This window comes from Carcharodon carcharias, chromosome 19 (assembly GCF_017639515.1).
Source record: "Carcharodon carcharias isolate sCarCar2 chromosome 19, sCarCar2.pri, whole genome shotgun sequence".
Classification (NCBI taxonomy): domain Eukaryota; kingdom Metazoa; phylum Chordata; class Chondrichthyes; order Lamniformes; family Lamnidae; genus Carcharodon; species Carcharodon carcharias.
In genome coordinates this window covers 30,951,862-30,967,843 of record NC_054485.1, presented here as the reverse complement: position 1 = coordinate 30,967,843, position 15,982 = coordinate 30,951,862, and the positions used below count along the sequence as shown (strand labels likewise).

At 41.9% G+C, this 15,982-nt stretch overlaps 1 protein-coding gene across 5 annotated transcripts in view; it reads left to right on the top strand.

The window, feature by feature from the left end:
- Positions 1-15,982, top strand: part of LOC121291087 (grainyhead-like protein 3 homolog) — a 98,010-nt gene that overhangs the window by 46,862 nt on the left and 35,166 nt on the right. For all 5 annotated transcript variants that reach the window (XM_041212125.1, XM_041212126.1, XM_041212127.1 and 2 more), the window contains exons 7-8: positions 901-1,012; positions 2,880-2,974. In XM_041212125.1, coding sequence (XP_041068059.1) covers positions 901-1,012; positions 2,880-2,974 — 207 coding nt within the window. The remainder of the gene's footprint in view (positions 1-900; positions 1,013-2,879; positions 2,975-15,982) is intronic.

The following is a 15,982-nucleotide window of genomic DNA, read 5'->3' as shown; positions in this document are numbered from 1 at the left end:
CTGAGAGCCAACACCCTGCCTTAGCTGCTGACTCTCCTTATCACTCCCCTGCAATCCCCACTCTGCAAACTTCCTCCTGCCATCACTCATCTGCGACCCGGGTCCCTTGGCAATCCTGGGCCTCTGGTGGGTGCATTACTGGCAGCAGCCACTGCTCTTCTAGTGGCGCTGTTGGGCAGTGCACAACTGCTGGTGTCTGATTGACCAACAGCTCTTGGGGAGGTGGGGGTGGGATATCCGCCCTGGGTCTTTGATCCCGGGGGAGGTCTGTCAGTATCCAGTTGAGTGCCTGATTAGCACTTAATACAGCAGGCCTTCCTAAAAGGAGGTGACATGAGGATCCCACCAGCTCTCCAGTTAGCAGGCAAAATCCCCGCTGCCTCCATTAAGTATCACCCATCATTCTTCCTCAATTATAAAGGACTTTGTAGATGTCAGGCTGAAATATATTCATATTAAGGCCAAGGAGACTAGACAAGGGAGGCAGGCTAAGGGGGGCAGTGAGGGAGGCTGTCTGGGTGCTCTTTAAATATGGCACCCAGACTTAAAGCTCATGAGGTAATGGCGGGAAGGGCGACTTCCTGCCTGGCCCTACCACAAGATTTGCTACGATCCATATGGATGCATAAATAATGGAGCTGAACAGTGCAAGATTGTGTGTGTTCAGCCATCCCGCTCCCCGCCCCCCCGACCCCCAGTGACAATCATTCACACTTCCGCACCCACCACCGAATTTTGACTTCAGAGCAGAAGGTTCCAGCCTGTATTCGAGTCAGCGTTAACATTAAAAAAATGATAACTTCCCAACTTACCCTACGCCTGTTTTTTGAGGATGAGCTGCAGAAAAGTGTTTCATCACTAAATGTATAATAATTGATCAATAACTCTTCTTCTATGTAGAGTATGGTTATGGCTGTTTTTGACAATGCAAAGACTCCGGAGGAACAAGTGAAGTTTTGGAAACACTGGCATTCCCGACAGCATACAGTCAAGCAACGGGTCATCGATTTTGGTAAGGAAGTTGGTACCATCGTGATGAAACCACACATAGACACCGCATTTTATTTTTAATCCCTTTTCTTTCTTATTCCTTGTCACTACTTTTCTTCCCGAAAACCTGGCAGAAATTGCTGAAAATGCTCATGTTGTACTGGGTACGAATATCGATCTTTATGACACATAAAATTTAATATTAGCTGTCATTAATATTTATTGAAGTGTTCAATATTCATTTCACCGGTGCTCCATTAAAAGCCTTTAGAGAGAGGATTCCATTATGTTAGTTCTTGTATGGGTCAATTGGTGAAGTGAAATGCATGGGAAAATAATTCAAAATACTTAATCATATAGAACAGTCGTGACTTTTAGATTTAAACAAAAATGTAAAATCTAATTGGTGATTATGGCTTTGAAGAATGTATCGCACAAGGAACTGAATGCTGTCTCAGCAAAATACGTGCCAGGAGTGTTATTGATGCCAATGCTGTTAAGTAAAAGTGCTCCAAGGTGACACTGCTCAATCTTGCAAAGTCAATTGATTCAAATAATCAGCAAAAACTCCCAGCATAAATTTAGCCCCACATCAACAGCCAACTAAATTGTGCTGTAGAAAATCAGCTTTGCAGGCAAATTTGTAAAAATGCAGCCACTTTAAAGGTTAGATCAAGAAGGACAAATCCCATATGGAGCATAAATACCAGCATGACCTGTTGGGCTGAATGGTCTGTTTCTCTGCCATGTATACAATGTAATACGATGTGATGTGAAATTGTAGATTAATGACTAAGCCGTATAATGTAGTTCACTTTTCAGCTGACCTGTAATAGGTGAACCCTGCAACCACTTCCCATAGGGGAAAAGAAGTCAATTTTCAGTAAAGACCTGGATGTTTTCATTATTGCGATCACCACCCAAATAGTCAATGATTAAACAGTGTATTTGCTGAAATACCCACACAAAATGGTTCAAATAAAGAAATCACAGAACTCCGTCGTTTGTGGGATTATCGAAAGAAAAAGGTGATGTTTCTAGCCTGATTGATATAGATATCAGAGGACTTTCCTCAAAGGTTAGAAGATGCAAGAAGCCCTTTGTTCTTCAACAATTAAAAGAAGGATTTCATGTGGAACTATTGAAGGTTACAGCAAAGGGGAAGTCCATTCAACCCATCATATCAGTGGAAACATTTTGTTAGAGTAATTCAAAATTAATCTCACTTTTGAAGCACCCAGCATACTTTTAAGTTTTCTATTATTGAAGTAGAAACCACATTTTAAAATATATTATTATGGACAGCTGGCATTGGATTCACCTACACAATTGAATGGAATAGAAGTGGAGAATGATGGAAACTTTGGGCCGCAGGTATTACTGCCTGATATGCATTTCCCTCTCCTCCCCCACAGAGACTGCCATTGGCTGCTGCTCCCCCACCTGCCGCATATAAATGATAGTGGGAAGGAGGTCCCAGGACTCCAATGGATCATCCTTCCACCCGTGCATGTTACTGCCACATACTAGGGCTGCCACGACTAGGTGGCAGTAGGTCTCAGGGTCTACTGAACCTGGATGTTCTAATCTTCAGGACGGTTCTGCCTCTTTACCAGTCTGTGATATCTTCTGGTCCTGCAATTGCAGACCTGCTGGGATTTAGCGGCCAAACAATGGTGAGCTCATGCTTGGTGGTGAAATCCCATCAGCAAACCGTTGTCCATCAGGAAAAAGGATCAGGGTTATGGTGGTGTCACAATAGTTTCGGAAGTACCATTCCACCAGTACAACATCATCAGGAGGAGAATGCTGACATTAGTCTCAAAGGCTCTATTTGCTCACAGTTATTGACATGACACATCACTTTTTCTATCCATTTGCTTATATAGCAGATTACAAGGAAAGCAACAACACAATCAGCTGTGTGGAAGAAGTGGCATTTAACGCTCTGTCCTTCATCTGGGATACCAGCAAGGAAGCAAAGGTAAAACAGGGAGATGTATGGGATACCGTAAGGTAATCCTAGTCAACTTCAATGACATTCACAAATTGACTGGGAAATACAGTAGTATCTCAAATGCAGTTGTCCAAAAACCAAAGTTGTCCAAAAACTGAGCACTTTTAGAATGTGCAATACATCTAAATGAGTAAAATAATTTAAAAAATAACTTACCCCAACAATTTGGTTAGGTGCTGCATCGGTGCGGTGTGACGCCTGTCTAGTTATCCCCTTTGTCGCTTGTGCACCAGTCTATTCCCATGCTCAGAGGAACCCTTGACCCCACCTGGCCCAGCTTGACCTGAACTGCCCAACTCACAATCCTGCAGGTTCTGAAATCCGGCAGAGTCTCGCTCCTGAGCTTTCCGGTTTTGAGACACTGTACCTGTAATCATTTGATCAAACAGAAACGATGAAACTGTATTCTATAATAAACCATTGTTTTCTACAAGATATCTGCCTAAGTGTTACAGTCTACCTACCTATAGCTGCCAGTCCATCTCTCACTAGATCTATGTAATCAATTATTATTATAAAAATAGTTTGCATGGATGTACTTCTTGTCCTTCACGCTTTAGCTGTCACATTTCCTGTCCTCCATCTCCGATATGATATGGAAATTCCAATTCAATCTGCTCATGTTTGCCTCAATTTTTGCACCCATAAAACAACATCAAATCAGCATCTCAATTAGATGAGGTGAGCAGAAGCTGAGTCAAGCAAAACAGTTATTAAAAAAAATCATTTTAGTTATAATAATATAGAAATCTGTAGCAGATACCGAGATCAGCTAAACTGCTCAGAATGGCTTTTCATAAATATTTTGTCCACTATAGGCATTCCTCACAAATTTAATTATTCTAGCCTCAAAATACGATTTCTAACATAATAAAAACATTTCATGCTCATATGATGAAAGATTTTCAAAATGATCTTTTTTGTGTTCTTGGGTCTCCTCAATAATGTCCTTACACAAAGGTTTCAGCTTTCCTCCAAACCCTGAATTTGATTTAAACATTTTTCTTAGAGCTTTTATTCTGCTCACTGAAAGAGGTTATTGGTTACACCTCTCCCTGCAGAATGCCACAGTCTGAATCTGTGCACTTAGAATTGCTTTGTCTGTATCAGCATGATTTCCTATGGACAACTTGAAGTGTGCCCTGCCTTATGTTGGAACATGATTTTGGAGTTATGAGGTTGTTTATGGCATGTTACACATGTGACATATGAAACTTTAAAACAATTACACATTATAACCTTTATATATAATTTTATTGGTTATGTATGCTTTATGTAATGTGCTGATACAAAAAATGCACAAATGAAGTACTTGTGAAGTGTAGTTTCTATTGTAATGAAGAGACACATGGAAGTCAATATATGTAGAACAAGGCCCACAAACAACAACGTGAAAAATTAAAAGCAAAATACTGCGGTTGCTGGAAATCTGAAACAAAAACAGAAAATGCTGGAAAAACTCAGCAGGTCCAACAGCACCTGTGGAGAGAAAAACAGAGTTAACGTTTCGAGTCTGTATGACTCTTCTTCAGAGCTAAAGAGAAGCAAAAATGTGATGAAAATTATACTGTTTAAGGGGTGGACGGAGCAGGTGAAGATGGATAGAAGGCCAGCGATAGGTGGAGGCAAAGGAGAGATTGACAAAAATATCATGAACAAGAAGACAAAGGGGTGTTAATAGTAGTGGTAAGGGCTAAAGGTGCTGATAGTGGCTTTAAGGTAAGAAAGCAGAATGTGATAATAGCAGGGCAAGGGTAAGCACTCTGGAAAGAACAACATGAACAAGTAACAGATGGCCCTTGTGAGGGTGGGGTGTGGGGAGGGGATGATGGTGGGGAAAAAAGATCAAAAATAGGATAAAAGGTGGGGATAAAACAATGAATAAAAATGAAAATAAATAAAAACAAAATAAGTGGGTAAAAATTAAAAAAAACAATGAATATTGAAGAAAGTGGGTAAAAAAGGGGTGAGGATAGAGGAGCGAGTTCATGGTCTGAAGTTGTTGAACTCAATGTTAATTCTGGAAGGCTGTAAAGTGCCTAATCGGAAGATGAGGTGCTGTTCCTTCAGTTTGTGTTGGGCTTCACTGGAACATTGCAGCAGGCCAAGGATGGATATGTGGGCATGAGAGCAGGATGGTGTGTTGAAATGGCAAGCAACGGGAAGTTCTGGGTCATGTGTGCGGACAGAGCGAAGGTGTTCCGCAAAGCGGTCACCCAGTCTGCGTTTGGTCTCTCTAATGTAGAGAAGATCGCATTGGGAGCAGCGAATGCAGAAGACCAAATTGAAGGAGGTGCAAGTGCAGCGCTGCTCCAACTGAAAGGAATCTTTGGGCTCTTGGATTGTGAGGAAGGAGGAGGTGAAGGGGCAGGTGTTGCACCTTCTGCAATTGCATGGAAAGGTACTGTGGGAGGGGGATGAAGTGTTGGGGATGATGGAGGAGTGGACCAGGGTGTCCCGGAGGGAACAGTCCCTATGGAATGCAAACAAGGGGGATGAGGGGAAGATGTGTTCAGTGTGGCATCATGTGGGAGTTGGCGGAAATGGCAGAGGATGATACTTTGAATGCGGAGGCTGGTGGGGTGAAAAGTGAGGACAAGGGGGACCCTATCATGGTTCTGGGAGGGAGATGAAGGTGTGAGGGCAGAGGCGTGGGTGATGATAAATTATAAATTATCTAAATTATTGATTTAATTATTATTATTAATTAATTATGAATAGCTATAATTATATTAATAATAATATATTATTATTATATTTAATTATTATTATTAGATAAATTATCAGTTAATCTGTTTCAATGATATTGGTTGATGGATATTATGCTGTCTAGGACACTGGGGGAACTCTCCTGGTTTTCTTTGAAAGTTCCATGGAATCTTTTATTTCCATACGGTAAAGTGAACAAAGCATCAATTTAATAACTTGCTCAAAAGACAGGACCTCTTACAATGCAGCATTATCTTAATACTGCACAAGTCACATCTGAGATGATATGTCCAAGTCCCTATGTTGGGGCTTTAACTCTCAAACCTCTGACTTAGAGACAGGAGTGCTACCATTGAACAGAGGCCCTTGTGTCTATTCTTAGGATGTAGGTATTGCTGGCAAGGCCAACATTTATTGTCTATTCCTAGCTGCTCTGATATAACTGAATGCCTTGCTAGTCCAAGCCAAAGGGTAATTATGATACAGATGTTATCTGTCACTAATTATCCATGCCCTGGATGTTGCTGAGGTTCTACAGTATGCTGGAAGAGTTGTGAATAAAGCTAAACTCTGTCAGAAAACAGCCCCGTTACAGTACTGACATGTTGGAGAGAAGGTCACTGAAGGAACCGGCTGAACAGCTATGCCTGTAATGCTGTCCTTTGGAACTCTAGCAACAATATCCTGGGGCTGTGATGATGATTCGCTTAGGGCAACCACAAGTAACTTCATGTATGTCATATGTGACTTCAACCACTGGAGACTTTTCCTACTGACCACACTAACCTCATTTTGTAAAGGCTCCTTGGTATCATACTCAGTTAATTGCTGCATTAATGTCAAGGACAACTACACCAACCTCTTCTCTGCCCTTCGGCTCTTGCATCCATGTCTAGATTAGGGCTGTGATGAGGTAAAGATCTGAGTAATTCTCTCAGAATCTCACCTAAACATAGATGAGCAGGTTACCTAGTGAGTTGGTAGGACTTGATGGTGCTGTTAATTAATTATTCCATTATTTTATGAATGATTGAGAAGTGACTGATAGGTCAGTAATTATGAGTTAATTTGTTTTCAGCAACCTATCTGTGTCCATGTGTCCACAATAGGAATGACACAACATAGTCGCTGTCAAAAAAAATCTTGTTTTCACAGTGAAGGTACCCTCTGTGTCATGGTTCTACTATCATGTTGATTGAGACAGATTAAGGACATTTCTAGCAGCCCAATAACCAGCTCATTAATGAGGTGTGGGCCGCATGAGCAGCTGCCAAATTGTATAGCATCACAATCTGTAACTTCACAAATCCCAAAGTGCAACCTCTCCATCAAAGTGGGTAGTGAACCCTGCTTTAATAAGGAATGTGGATGGGTGCATCTGGAATATCCCCAAGAGTACCGTAAAATAAGGCACCAACATAATGCAGATACAACACAAGGCTACTTGCTTGCAACACCCCAAAAGCAGTAGCTTATAGGTACTGAAGACTATTTGATCTTCCACTGAAAGTGTTGTTCTGAGAGATGACCTATCTCTCCCACCCTCTTAAAATATCCTTCACTTTCTGAGAGAACAGATGGTGTTGGACCTTTACAGCAAGTCCAACATTATAAACGCATGTTTCTTCGAGAGAAGTTCAGATTGGCAGTGCCAGCACCCCTTCACTGGATCATGTATTTATGGACAATGACTATATTTGTGATCAATGGTAAATTGGTGACTTCAGCTTGGTAAAGTGTTTATTTTTTTAATTTATTCATTCATAGGATGTGGGCTTCGCTGGCTGGGCCAGCATTTATTGCCCACCCCTAATTGCCCTTGAGAAGGTGGTGGTGAGCTGCCTTCTTGAACCGATGAAGTTCATGTGGTGTAGGTACACCCACAGTGCTATTAGGGAGGGAGTTCCAGTATTTTGACCCAGCGACAGTGAAGGAATGGTGATATAGGTCCAAATCAGGATGTTGAGTGGCTTGGAGGGGAACTTGCACATGGTGGTGTTACCATGCATCTGCTGCCCTTGTCCTTCTAGGTGGTAGAAATCACAGGGTTAGAAGGTGCTATCGAAGGAGCCTAGGTGGTTTGCTGCAATGCATCTTGTAAATGTTATACACTGCTGCCAATGTGCATGGAGGGGGTAAATGTTTAAGGCGGTGGATGGGCTGCCAATCAAGCGGGCTGCTTTGTCCTGTATGGTGTCAAGTTTCTTGAGTGTTGTTGGAGCTGCACTCTTCCATGCAAGTGGAGAGTATTCCATCACACTCCTGACTTTTGCCTTACAGATGGTGGACAGGCTTTGGGGAGTCATGAGGTGAGTTACTCATCACAACATTCCCAGCCACCGACCTGCTCCTGTAGCCATAGTATTTATAAGGCTGGTCCAGTTCTGTTTCTGGTCAATGGTAACCTCCAGGATGTTGACAGCATACGATTCAGCGATAGTAATGTCATTGAATATCAAGGGATGATGGTTAACCAGAAGGAAAAAACAATAAAAACTTGGAAATAAGAATACTGGTCTGAACTGGCCTTGTATAACTTAAAATGGAACACCAGTAAAAACTGGGAAATAAGAGTCTGGACTTCTTCCTTCTGGGTAGATTTTCTATTGTTAGAGATTGGTCACTGCCTGGCACTTTTGTGGTGCAATTGTTGCTTGTCACTTATCAACCCAAGCCTGAATGTTGTCCAGGTTTTGCTACATTTGGACATGGACTGCTTCAGTGTCTGAGGAGTTGCAAATGTTGCTGAACATTGTGCAGTCATCAGCAAACATCTCCACTTCTGACCTTATAATGGAAGGAAGGTCATTGATGAAGCAACTAAAGGTGGTTGGGCCTAGGATACTACCCTGAGGAACTCTTGCAGCGATGTCCTGGGATGGAGATGATTGACCTCCAACAACCACAACCATCTTCCTTTGTGCTAAATATGACTCCAATCAGTGGAATGTTTTCACCCCGATTCGCAGTGACTTCAGTTTCGTTAGGGTTCCTTGATGCCACACTTGGTCAAATACAGCCTTGATATCAAAGGCAGTTGCTACAACCTCGTGTCTTGAGTTCAACTCTTTTGTCCATGTTTGGACCAAGGCTGTAATGAGTTCAGGAGCTGAGTGACATGACAGAACCCAAACTGAGCACCAGTGAACAGGTTATTACTGAGTAAATTCTGCCTAATAGCACTGTCCACGACCCCTTCCATCGCTTTCCTGATGATTGAGAATAGACTGATGGGGTGGTAATTGGCCGGTTTGGATTTGTCCTGCTTTTTGTGGACAAGATATTCCTGTGCAAATTTCCACATAGCTAGTGTCGTTGCTGTACTGGAACAACTCAGCTAGGAGCCCAACTAGTTCTGGAGCACAAGTCTTCAGTACTATTGCTGGAATGTTCTCAGTGTCCATAGCTTTTTCAGTATCCAGTGCTTTCAGTTGTTTCTTGATATCATGTGGAGTGAATCAAATTGGCTGAAGACTGGCATCTGGGGACCACAAAGGGAGGCTGAGATGGATCATCCACCAGCCAATTCTGGCTGAAGGTGGTTGCAATTGCTTCAACCTTGTCTTTTGCAGTGATGTGGTAGGCTCCCCCATCATTGAGGATGGGGATATTTGTGGAGCCTCCTCCTCCAGTGAGCTGATAATTATCCACCACCATTCAATTGATGTGGCAGGACTGTAAAGTTTAGATCTGATCCGTTGGTTCTGGGATCACTTAGCTCTGTTAATCACGTGCTTCAAACATTTGGCATGCAAGTACTCTCGTGTTGGTAGATTCACCAGGTTGACACCTCGTTTTTAGGTTTGCCTGATGCTGCTCCTGGCATGCCCTCCTGCATTCTTCATTGAACCAGGGTTGATCCCCTGGCTTGATGGTAATGGTAGAGTGGAGAATATGCCAGGCCATGAAGTTACACATTGCGATTGAATAAAATTCTACTGCTGCTGATGACCCTCATGGATGCCCACTTATGAACTGCTAGATCTGTTTGAAATCTATCCTATTTGGCAGGGTGATAGTGCCACATAACACGATGGAGGGTATCCTCAATGTGAAGGCTGGACTTTGTCTCCACTATGATTGTGCGTTGTTCACTCCTACCAATACTGTCATGGACAGAAGCATCTGCAGCAGGCAGGTTGGTGAGGACAAGGTCAAGTAGGTTTTTCCCTCCTGTTATTTCCCTCATCACCTGCCACAGACCCAGTCTAGCAGATAAGGGCTTTTGGATTCTGCCAACTCGGCCAGTAGTGGTGCCACCAAACCACTCTTGGTGATGGACATTGAAGTCCCCCACCCAGAGTACATTCTGTGACCTTTCCCCCTTCAGTGCTTTCTCCAAGTGGTGTTCAACATGGAGGAGTATTGATTCATCAGTTGAGGGGGAGCAATAGGTGGTAATCAGCAGGATATTTTCTTGCCCACATTTGACTTCATGCCGTGAGACTTCATGTGGTCCGGAGTTGATGTTGAGGACTCCCAGGGCAGCCCTTCCCCATTGTATACCACTGTGCCTCTACCTCTACCGGTCTGTGCTGTCAGGACATACTCAGAGATGGTGATGGTGGTGTTTGGGACATTGTCTGTAGGGTATGATTCTATGAGTATGACTATGTCAGGGTGCAGTTTGACTAGTCTGTGAGATAGCTTTCCCAATGTTGGGACAAGCCCCCAGATGTTAGTGTGGAGGACTTTGCAGGGTTGACAGGGCTGGGTTTTGCCATTGTCATTTCCCATGCCTAGGTCGATGCCCAGTGGTCCATCTGATTTCATTCCTTTCAGACTTCATAGCGGTTTGATACAAGTGAATGGCTTGCTAGGCCATTTCAGAGGCCATTTACGAGTCAACCATGTTGCTGTGGGTCCGGATCAGGTAAGGACGGGAGATTTCTTTCCCTAAACGGCATTAGTGAACCAGATGGGTGTTTGCAACAATCGATGATAGTTGTCATGGTCACCATTACTGAAACTAGCTTTTTTAATTCCAGATTTATGAATTGAATTTAAATTCCACCAGCTGCTTTGAACCCCTGCCAAAAGAGCATTATCCTGGGCCTCTGGATTAGCAGTCCAGTGATATTACCACTATGCCACTATCTCCCAACGAGAGGAGTATTGTGTTGCTACAAGGTTCGGGTTTTGTGAAAGATTACAACCCACGGGGGTTATATTGAAATTTAAAGTAGCCTTTTTTTTAAAGTGCCATACTCGATGGGCCAAGTGCAAAATTGAAGAGTAGATCCAATAGTAATTGTGGGTTGTGACAGTTACCTTCTTTCTTACCTATTATATCAGCAGTTCAATAGCTTTGCCAGTTTTGACTGCTAAACAATCTGGGGCTAATGTTTGTAGCCACATAATATTTTCCCTGGAGACAAGCACCGAGGAGCACACCCATTCTATTGTAAGAACCTGGAGGTGATAGCCAGTGGTTTTATTATCTCATAGCCCTCCTGGAGAGAAGGATTACATGCCTCGCAGTCAGTTTTCAGTTTTTACGTGAAAAACAGGAACCTCTCAGGAGTGACATTTATGACCAAATTGCTCACTAGCTAATTTAAACATGAAGACATGTGTTTAATTTTAAGAATGAGATAAAATAAAATAGGCTAACTTTTTTAAAGCAAAATTAACATATCTCACTTGCACAGGTTTGAGTCTTACTTTAGATCTTTGTCCAGGTACAATAATTCTGGTCACTTCCATGAGTGGATTGATCATCTTATACTTAAGTATGTGCCCCTATTGCCCAGTAACTAAATCTATGATAGCAAAAGCCAAAGGTGTAACAGTAGAACCCTCTTGTGAGCTGAAGCAGATGCCATGTTTCTCGCACATGTACCTCTTGAACAAAATAACACTTGCTGAGATTAATGCTGACGTAAATTATTATGCTGCTTTATTTCATAGACAGCAAGTGAATGTACAGAACAAATGCTAAGATTGGCTATCGCAAGCAGTATGAATTAATGACTACACTACACATCCCCATGGCAGTTGGTCATCTTGTTTGACATAAACTCCTCTAATTACTCTTTTATGTTCCCATCTTGAGTCTAGTGTAGGCCTCCCCAGTGGCCATTTGCTTAAAATACTAACTCTTGGGGTGGAATTTTACAGCCCCCGTCGCAGCAGGGGTGGGGCTGTAAAATGCAGCGAGCCATTCAAAAGTCCATTGACTTTGGTGGGGCTGTAAAATCCCGCCAGCGTAAAATTCCACCCGTGGTGTGTGTTTCTGACCTTCCTATCTCTTCATGTTCACAATCAAAGAGGACAGCCTATACCTGATGATTCTTTCAAGTCCTCAGGACTAAGGAATTCCTCACACACTATGGGGTGGGGGTGGGAGGGGGGTGTTGTTGTTGTCTTTATTGATTACTGCAATACTGTCATAAATTGCTTATTGTTTTCTATCCTTGGGAAAACAATTTTAATGCTTAGCACGTTCTTCCCAATTTTATTTTGAAAATTTGCATGAAAATACTTGGCTTTGAAATCCCAAATAAATGAAACTGTTTTCCGAAGCTTATCTGTAAGTAAATGGTCAGAGAATTCCCAAAATGTTACACTCGCAGTAAATAACTTAGTCTGTTGATGGAATTTCTGGTTTGAAACAACAGAACCGCTTATAAATCTTGCTGTAGATTAGAAGGGAGCTGGATTCCTTCCCTACTTTCCAAATAAATACAAGAAGGAATTCAGTATAAACGTTTTTACCCAGAGAGTGGTTAGAAAGTGGAACTGCTGGAGAAAAGGATACTGATAGGCTGGCAAGTCCACTCTGATTGGCCAAGGTGTTGCCAGGGAGAAAGCAGCAGGAAACTATAAGCTCCCCAAGCTCCCGGGTAATTAAAAATAAATCTCCTGTAGTATAAATTGTTGTGATTGTTTGAAATTTGGCATTATTGTGTTTGTCCTGATGCGTGCAAAATGAAAAGCTTTGGCGACATGTCTCTCTTTTCTGCAATGCCTCTTAAGGAGTTCTCAGGAGGCTTCACCTCAGGAACAGTTAGGAGCAGGGTGCTCAGAAAATGCTGAAAATCCCCTACTGCTGTAGGTTACGGTAAATGTTATGCCCACTGACGTAAGCAGGCCTCCAGTAAATGCTCTATTCGTGCATCTTCCCTGGCGGCGGACGTGTGGTGTAAGACTGGGCATGGCACCTCACAAGCCTGATTTGATCCGCCACTTTTGGCAATGTGCAATTTTGAGGGTAGAATGAGGCAAGCATAAGCCTCTTTCTCTTTGAATACCTATAAGGATTAGGTGCCACATTGAATTTCACAAGTCTGGGGAAGGCTCCACCCACGTCACTTACCACAACATACTTAACAAGTTCATCACAAATCCTCAGGTCTGACCAGCTCAAATAGATTTTTAAAGGGAGATTAATGATGCTACTGAGTTGATGTTGTTTGGAATTCTCAATGGTCGTGGAAGAAAATTCAATAATAATGTTAAGAGTATTGGATATATACTTGAAAAGGAAAGAATTGTAGGATTATGGGAAATAGCAGGGGTGTGGCACTAATTGGGTAGCTCTTCCCAAGGACTGGCACAGACACAATGGACAGAATAGCTTCCTCCTGCTGTAAGATCCTATGCTGCTATGATTTTGTATTTTTTTTCCTGCCAATTCCAGCCCTTTTTAAGTTTGCTTGCTGCTGCCATTTAAACAGTATTGGGGTTAAAAGGGTTAAATTATGAGGCCAGGTTGTATAGACTCGGCTTATATTCCCTTATATAAACCTTATATAAAAGGTTAAGAGGTGGTTTAATTCAGCTGTTTAAGATAATTAAAGGAATTGATAGGGTAGATGAAGAAAGGCTATTTCTTCTGGTGAGTGCAGGGTGGAGGAAATTAACAAAGGAGATATAGCCTTAAGCCCTTCAGAGGTGGTCAGAATAACACTTCTTCATACAAAGGGGAATGGCAATCTGGAACTATCTCTCCCAAAAGGCTCTTGAAGCTAGGTCAATTGAAAATTTCAAAATTGAGATCCATAGATTTTTGTCAGGCAAGGGTATTAAAGATTATGGAACCAGCAGGTGGAAGAGGTTAAGATACAGATCAACAATGATCCAATTGAATGGCATTAAATGCTCAAGTGGCTGAATGGTCTTTTTTGAATCCTATATAAATTCCTTAGTGTGTTTCTAAAGCACCACATGATTGAGATTAACAAAGTGAGTTCAAGAGGGACTGTAAGAGAAAGTGGTCTGTACCTGGTACTATGGATCCCTTTATGTACACCAGAATACAGTCTCATCCCCTCTGTTTTTACAAGAGGCCCTGTTTCCTACCCTGGAGACACTGTCTGCAACAGAGTCAACCAATGAAGCTTTCATGCTACTGCATCTTTCCATGCCAATCTTGGGAGCATCTGTCACATTAAGGGGCCTGCAGTACCCACATGTATCACAATTATAACAAATGCTCCATTTGTAAAAGCAACAGCTTTACCAGTTTCCCTAGAGAAAGGAAGCGTTAGTTGGTCAGGATGCAGCTTTCGCTGTCTCACAGAGTATTCTTGAGTGTAGGATTTCAGAGATAGCATGTATTTGGGTTTTGTCTGATCCAGCCTACAGTATATATGAACAGAAAAGGTGTATTCAATTACATTTGACATCTGGCCACAGAAACGTCATCGTGAAGGCCCAGAAAGCAGTTGCAATGCTTTCCTTATGAAGCAGTCCAGTATGCCTGCTTTGTTTGTAGGAGTCGTTAGTGGGGTAGCAACTTAAAGAGACCACGATTGACCTGTTACTGACTACATTAAACACCTAACCAGAGAAGCACCTTGTCTGAATGCTTGAGCACCTGTTTATTGTTATTTGGCTGCAATTCCATCTTCAAGGAAAGTATGCAATCCAGTTTTGGCAGGATGAAAGATTGCAATAAAGCGTGGCATAACCTGCCTTCTGTCCTGTGACACCTACCGTGGCCATCTTTGCAAAATTGGCAATTATTTCCACTGAGTTAAAGGCTGCAGCCATATACACAATTTCTATCACAGCTCCAAAAACAGTGAAGTTTTGTGCTGATCTTATATGAAATTCTTAAATCAGTCTGATTGCATTTGATTGTTAAAGTTTTATCGGCAATGCCTTACTGAAGATCATTGTTTAAAGGATTCTATTTAATCCATGTACAATGAGTTATAGGGTATATTTAAAGGTCATAGTGTTGAGTTAAGGCTACATATGCACAAATATCTGTGCAGAATCATACATTAGACTGATAGCCTGATAGTAAAGTTACTTTAAGAGCTGAGGATGTGGGCATCATTCTATTAAACAGACTTTAGGTATGTAACTTTCCTGAGGGCATTTGCTCAATAATATACGCCTTGAAAAGGTACTTGAAATGTTATGAACCTTTCTCCCTAAAGGCTGTAGGGTGTGGAATCACACGCCGCATTCAAGCTAATTGCAGGCGAGAGCAGGCGAAGAAAAAGTGTCTCCCCCTCTGTTGTTCCTCGGTCTCTCTAACACCTGTTCTTTGCAGTGCTAGTAATTTGGAATTATATCCTGAACTGTTCCATGGCAATATCGAGGTGGCGTCCTGCTATGCAAGCAACCTTTAGTGCTCACTTGTTATGTTCATGTTCTTCTCTGTCAAGTAGAACAAGGAAATAAAGTAAAAAAAAGTCCGATCCAGCTGTGACAGATGATTTAAAACTCCTTTGACAGCACAGTCTATAAATGTGCTTGAAACGAAACTCCTTCAGGGTCTGATTGTAATCGTTCTGCAGCTGGCCCAATTTGGTTTGTTGAAGGAAATTTGAGTAAGACAGAGAGAAAAGCCAATAAGATCACATGACTGGAACAGGATTAAATTGTAGTTCAAACCAAAAAAAAAATGTACAGCTCAATTAGTTTACTTTCACTGTGGATAGGTATTTAGAAAGAAAAAACAATTTTCAAATGTATGATGTAGGCTTGAAATGATGTTCTGTGATCTTAGCCCATGACCACTTCACATTTGCGCAGTTACATCACGTAGCTTAGTTCTGAGATTGTAAAAATAAGCCAGATGCTTATTATAAATGAGCTGCAGGGCAGGCTTGTCGTTCATTACAGCAATGCTGTTATTTTGCTTTTGTTTTGAAATTAATAGAAATTTTAGATAACAGTTTATTTCGGGGCTCATGGGCAATTATTTAATGTGGATTGATTTATGCTGTGACCTTTATTGCAATCCTTGACCAGACCCCAGGACATGGGGGGAAGTCCAGTTAGGAACCAATAATGTTTTTGTTTGAA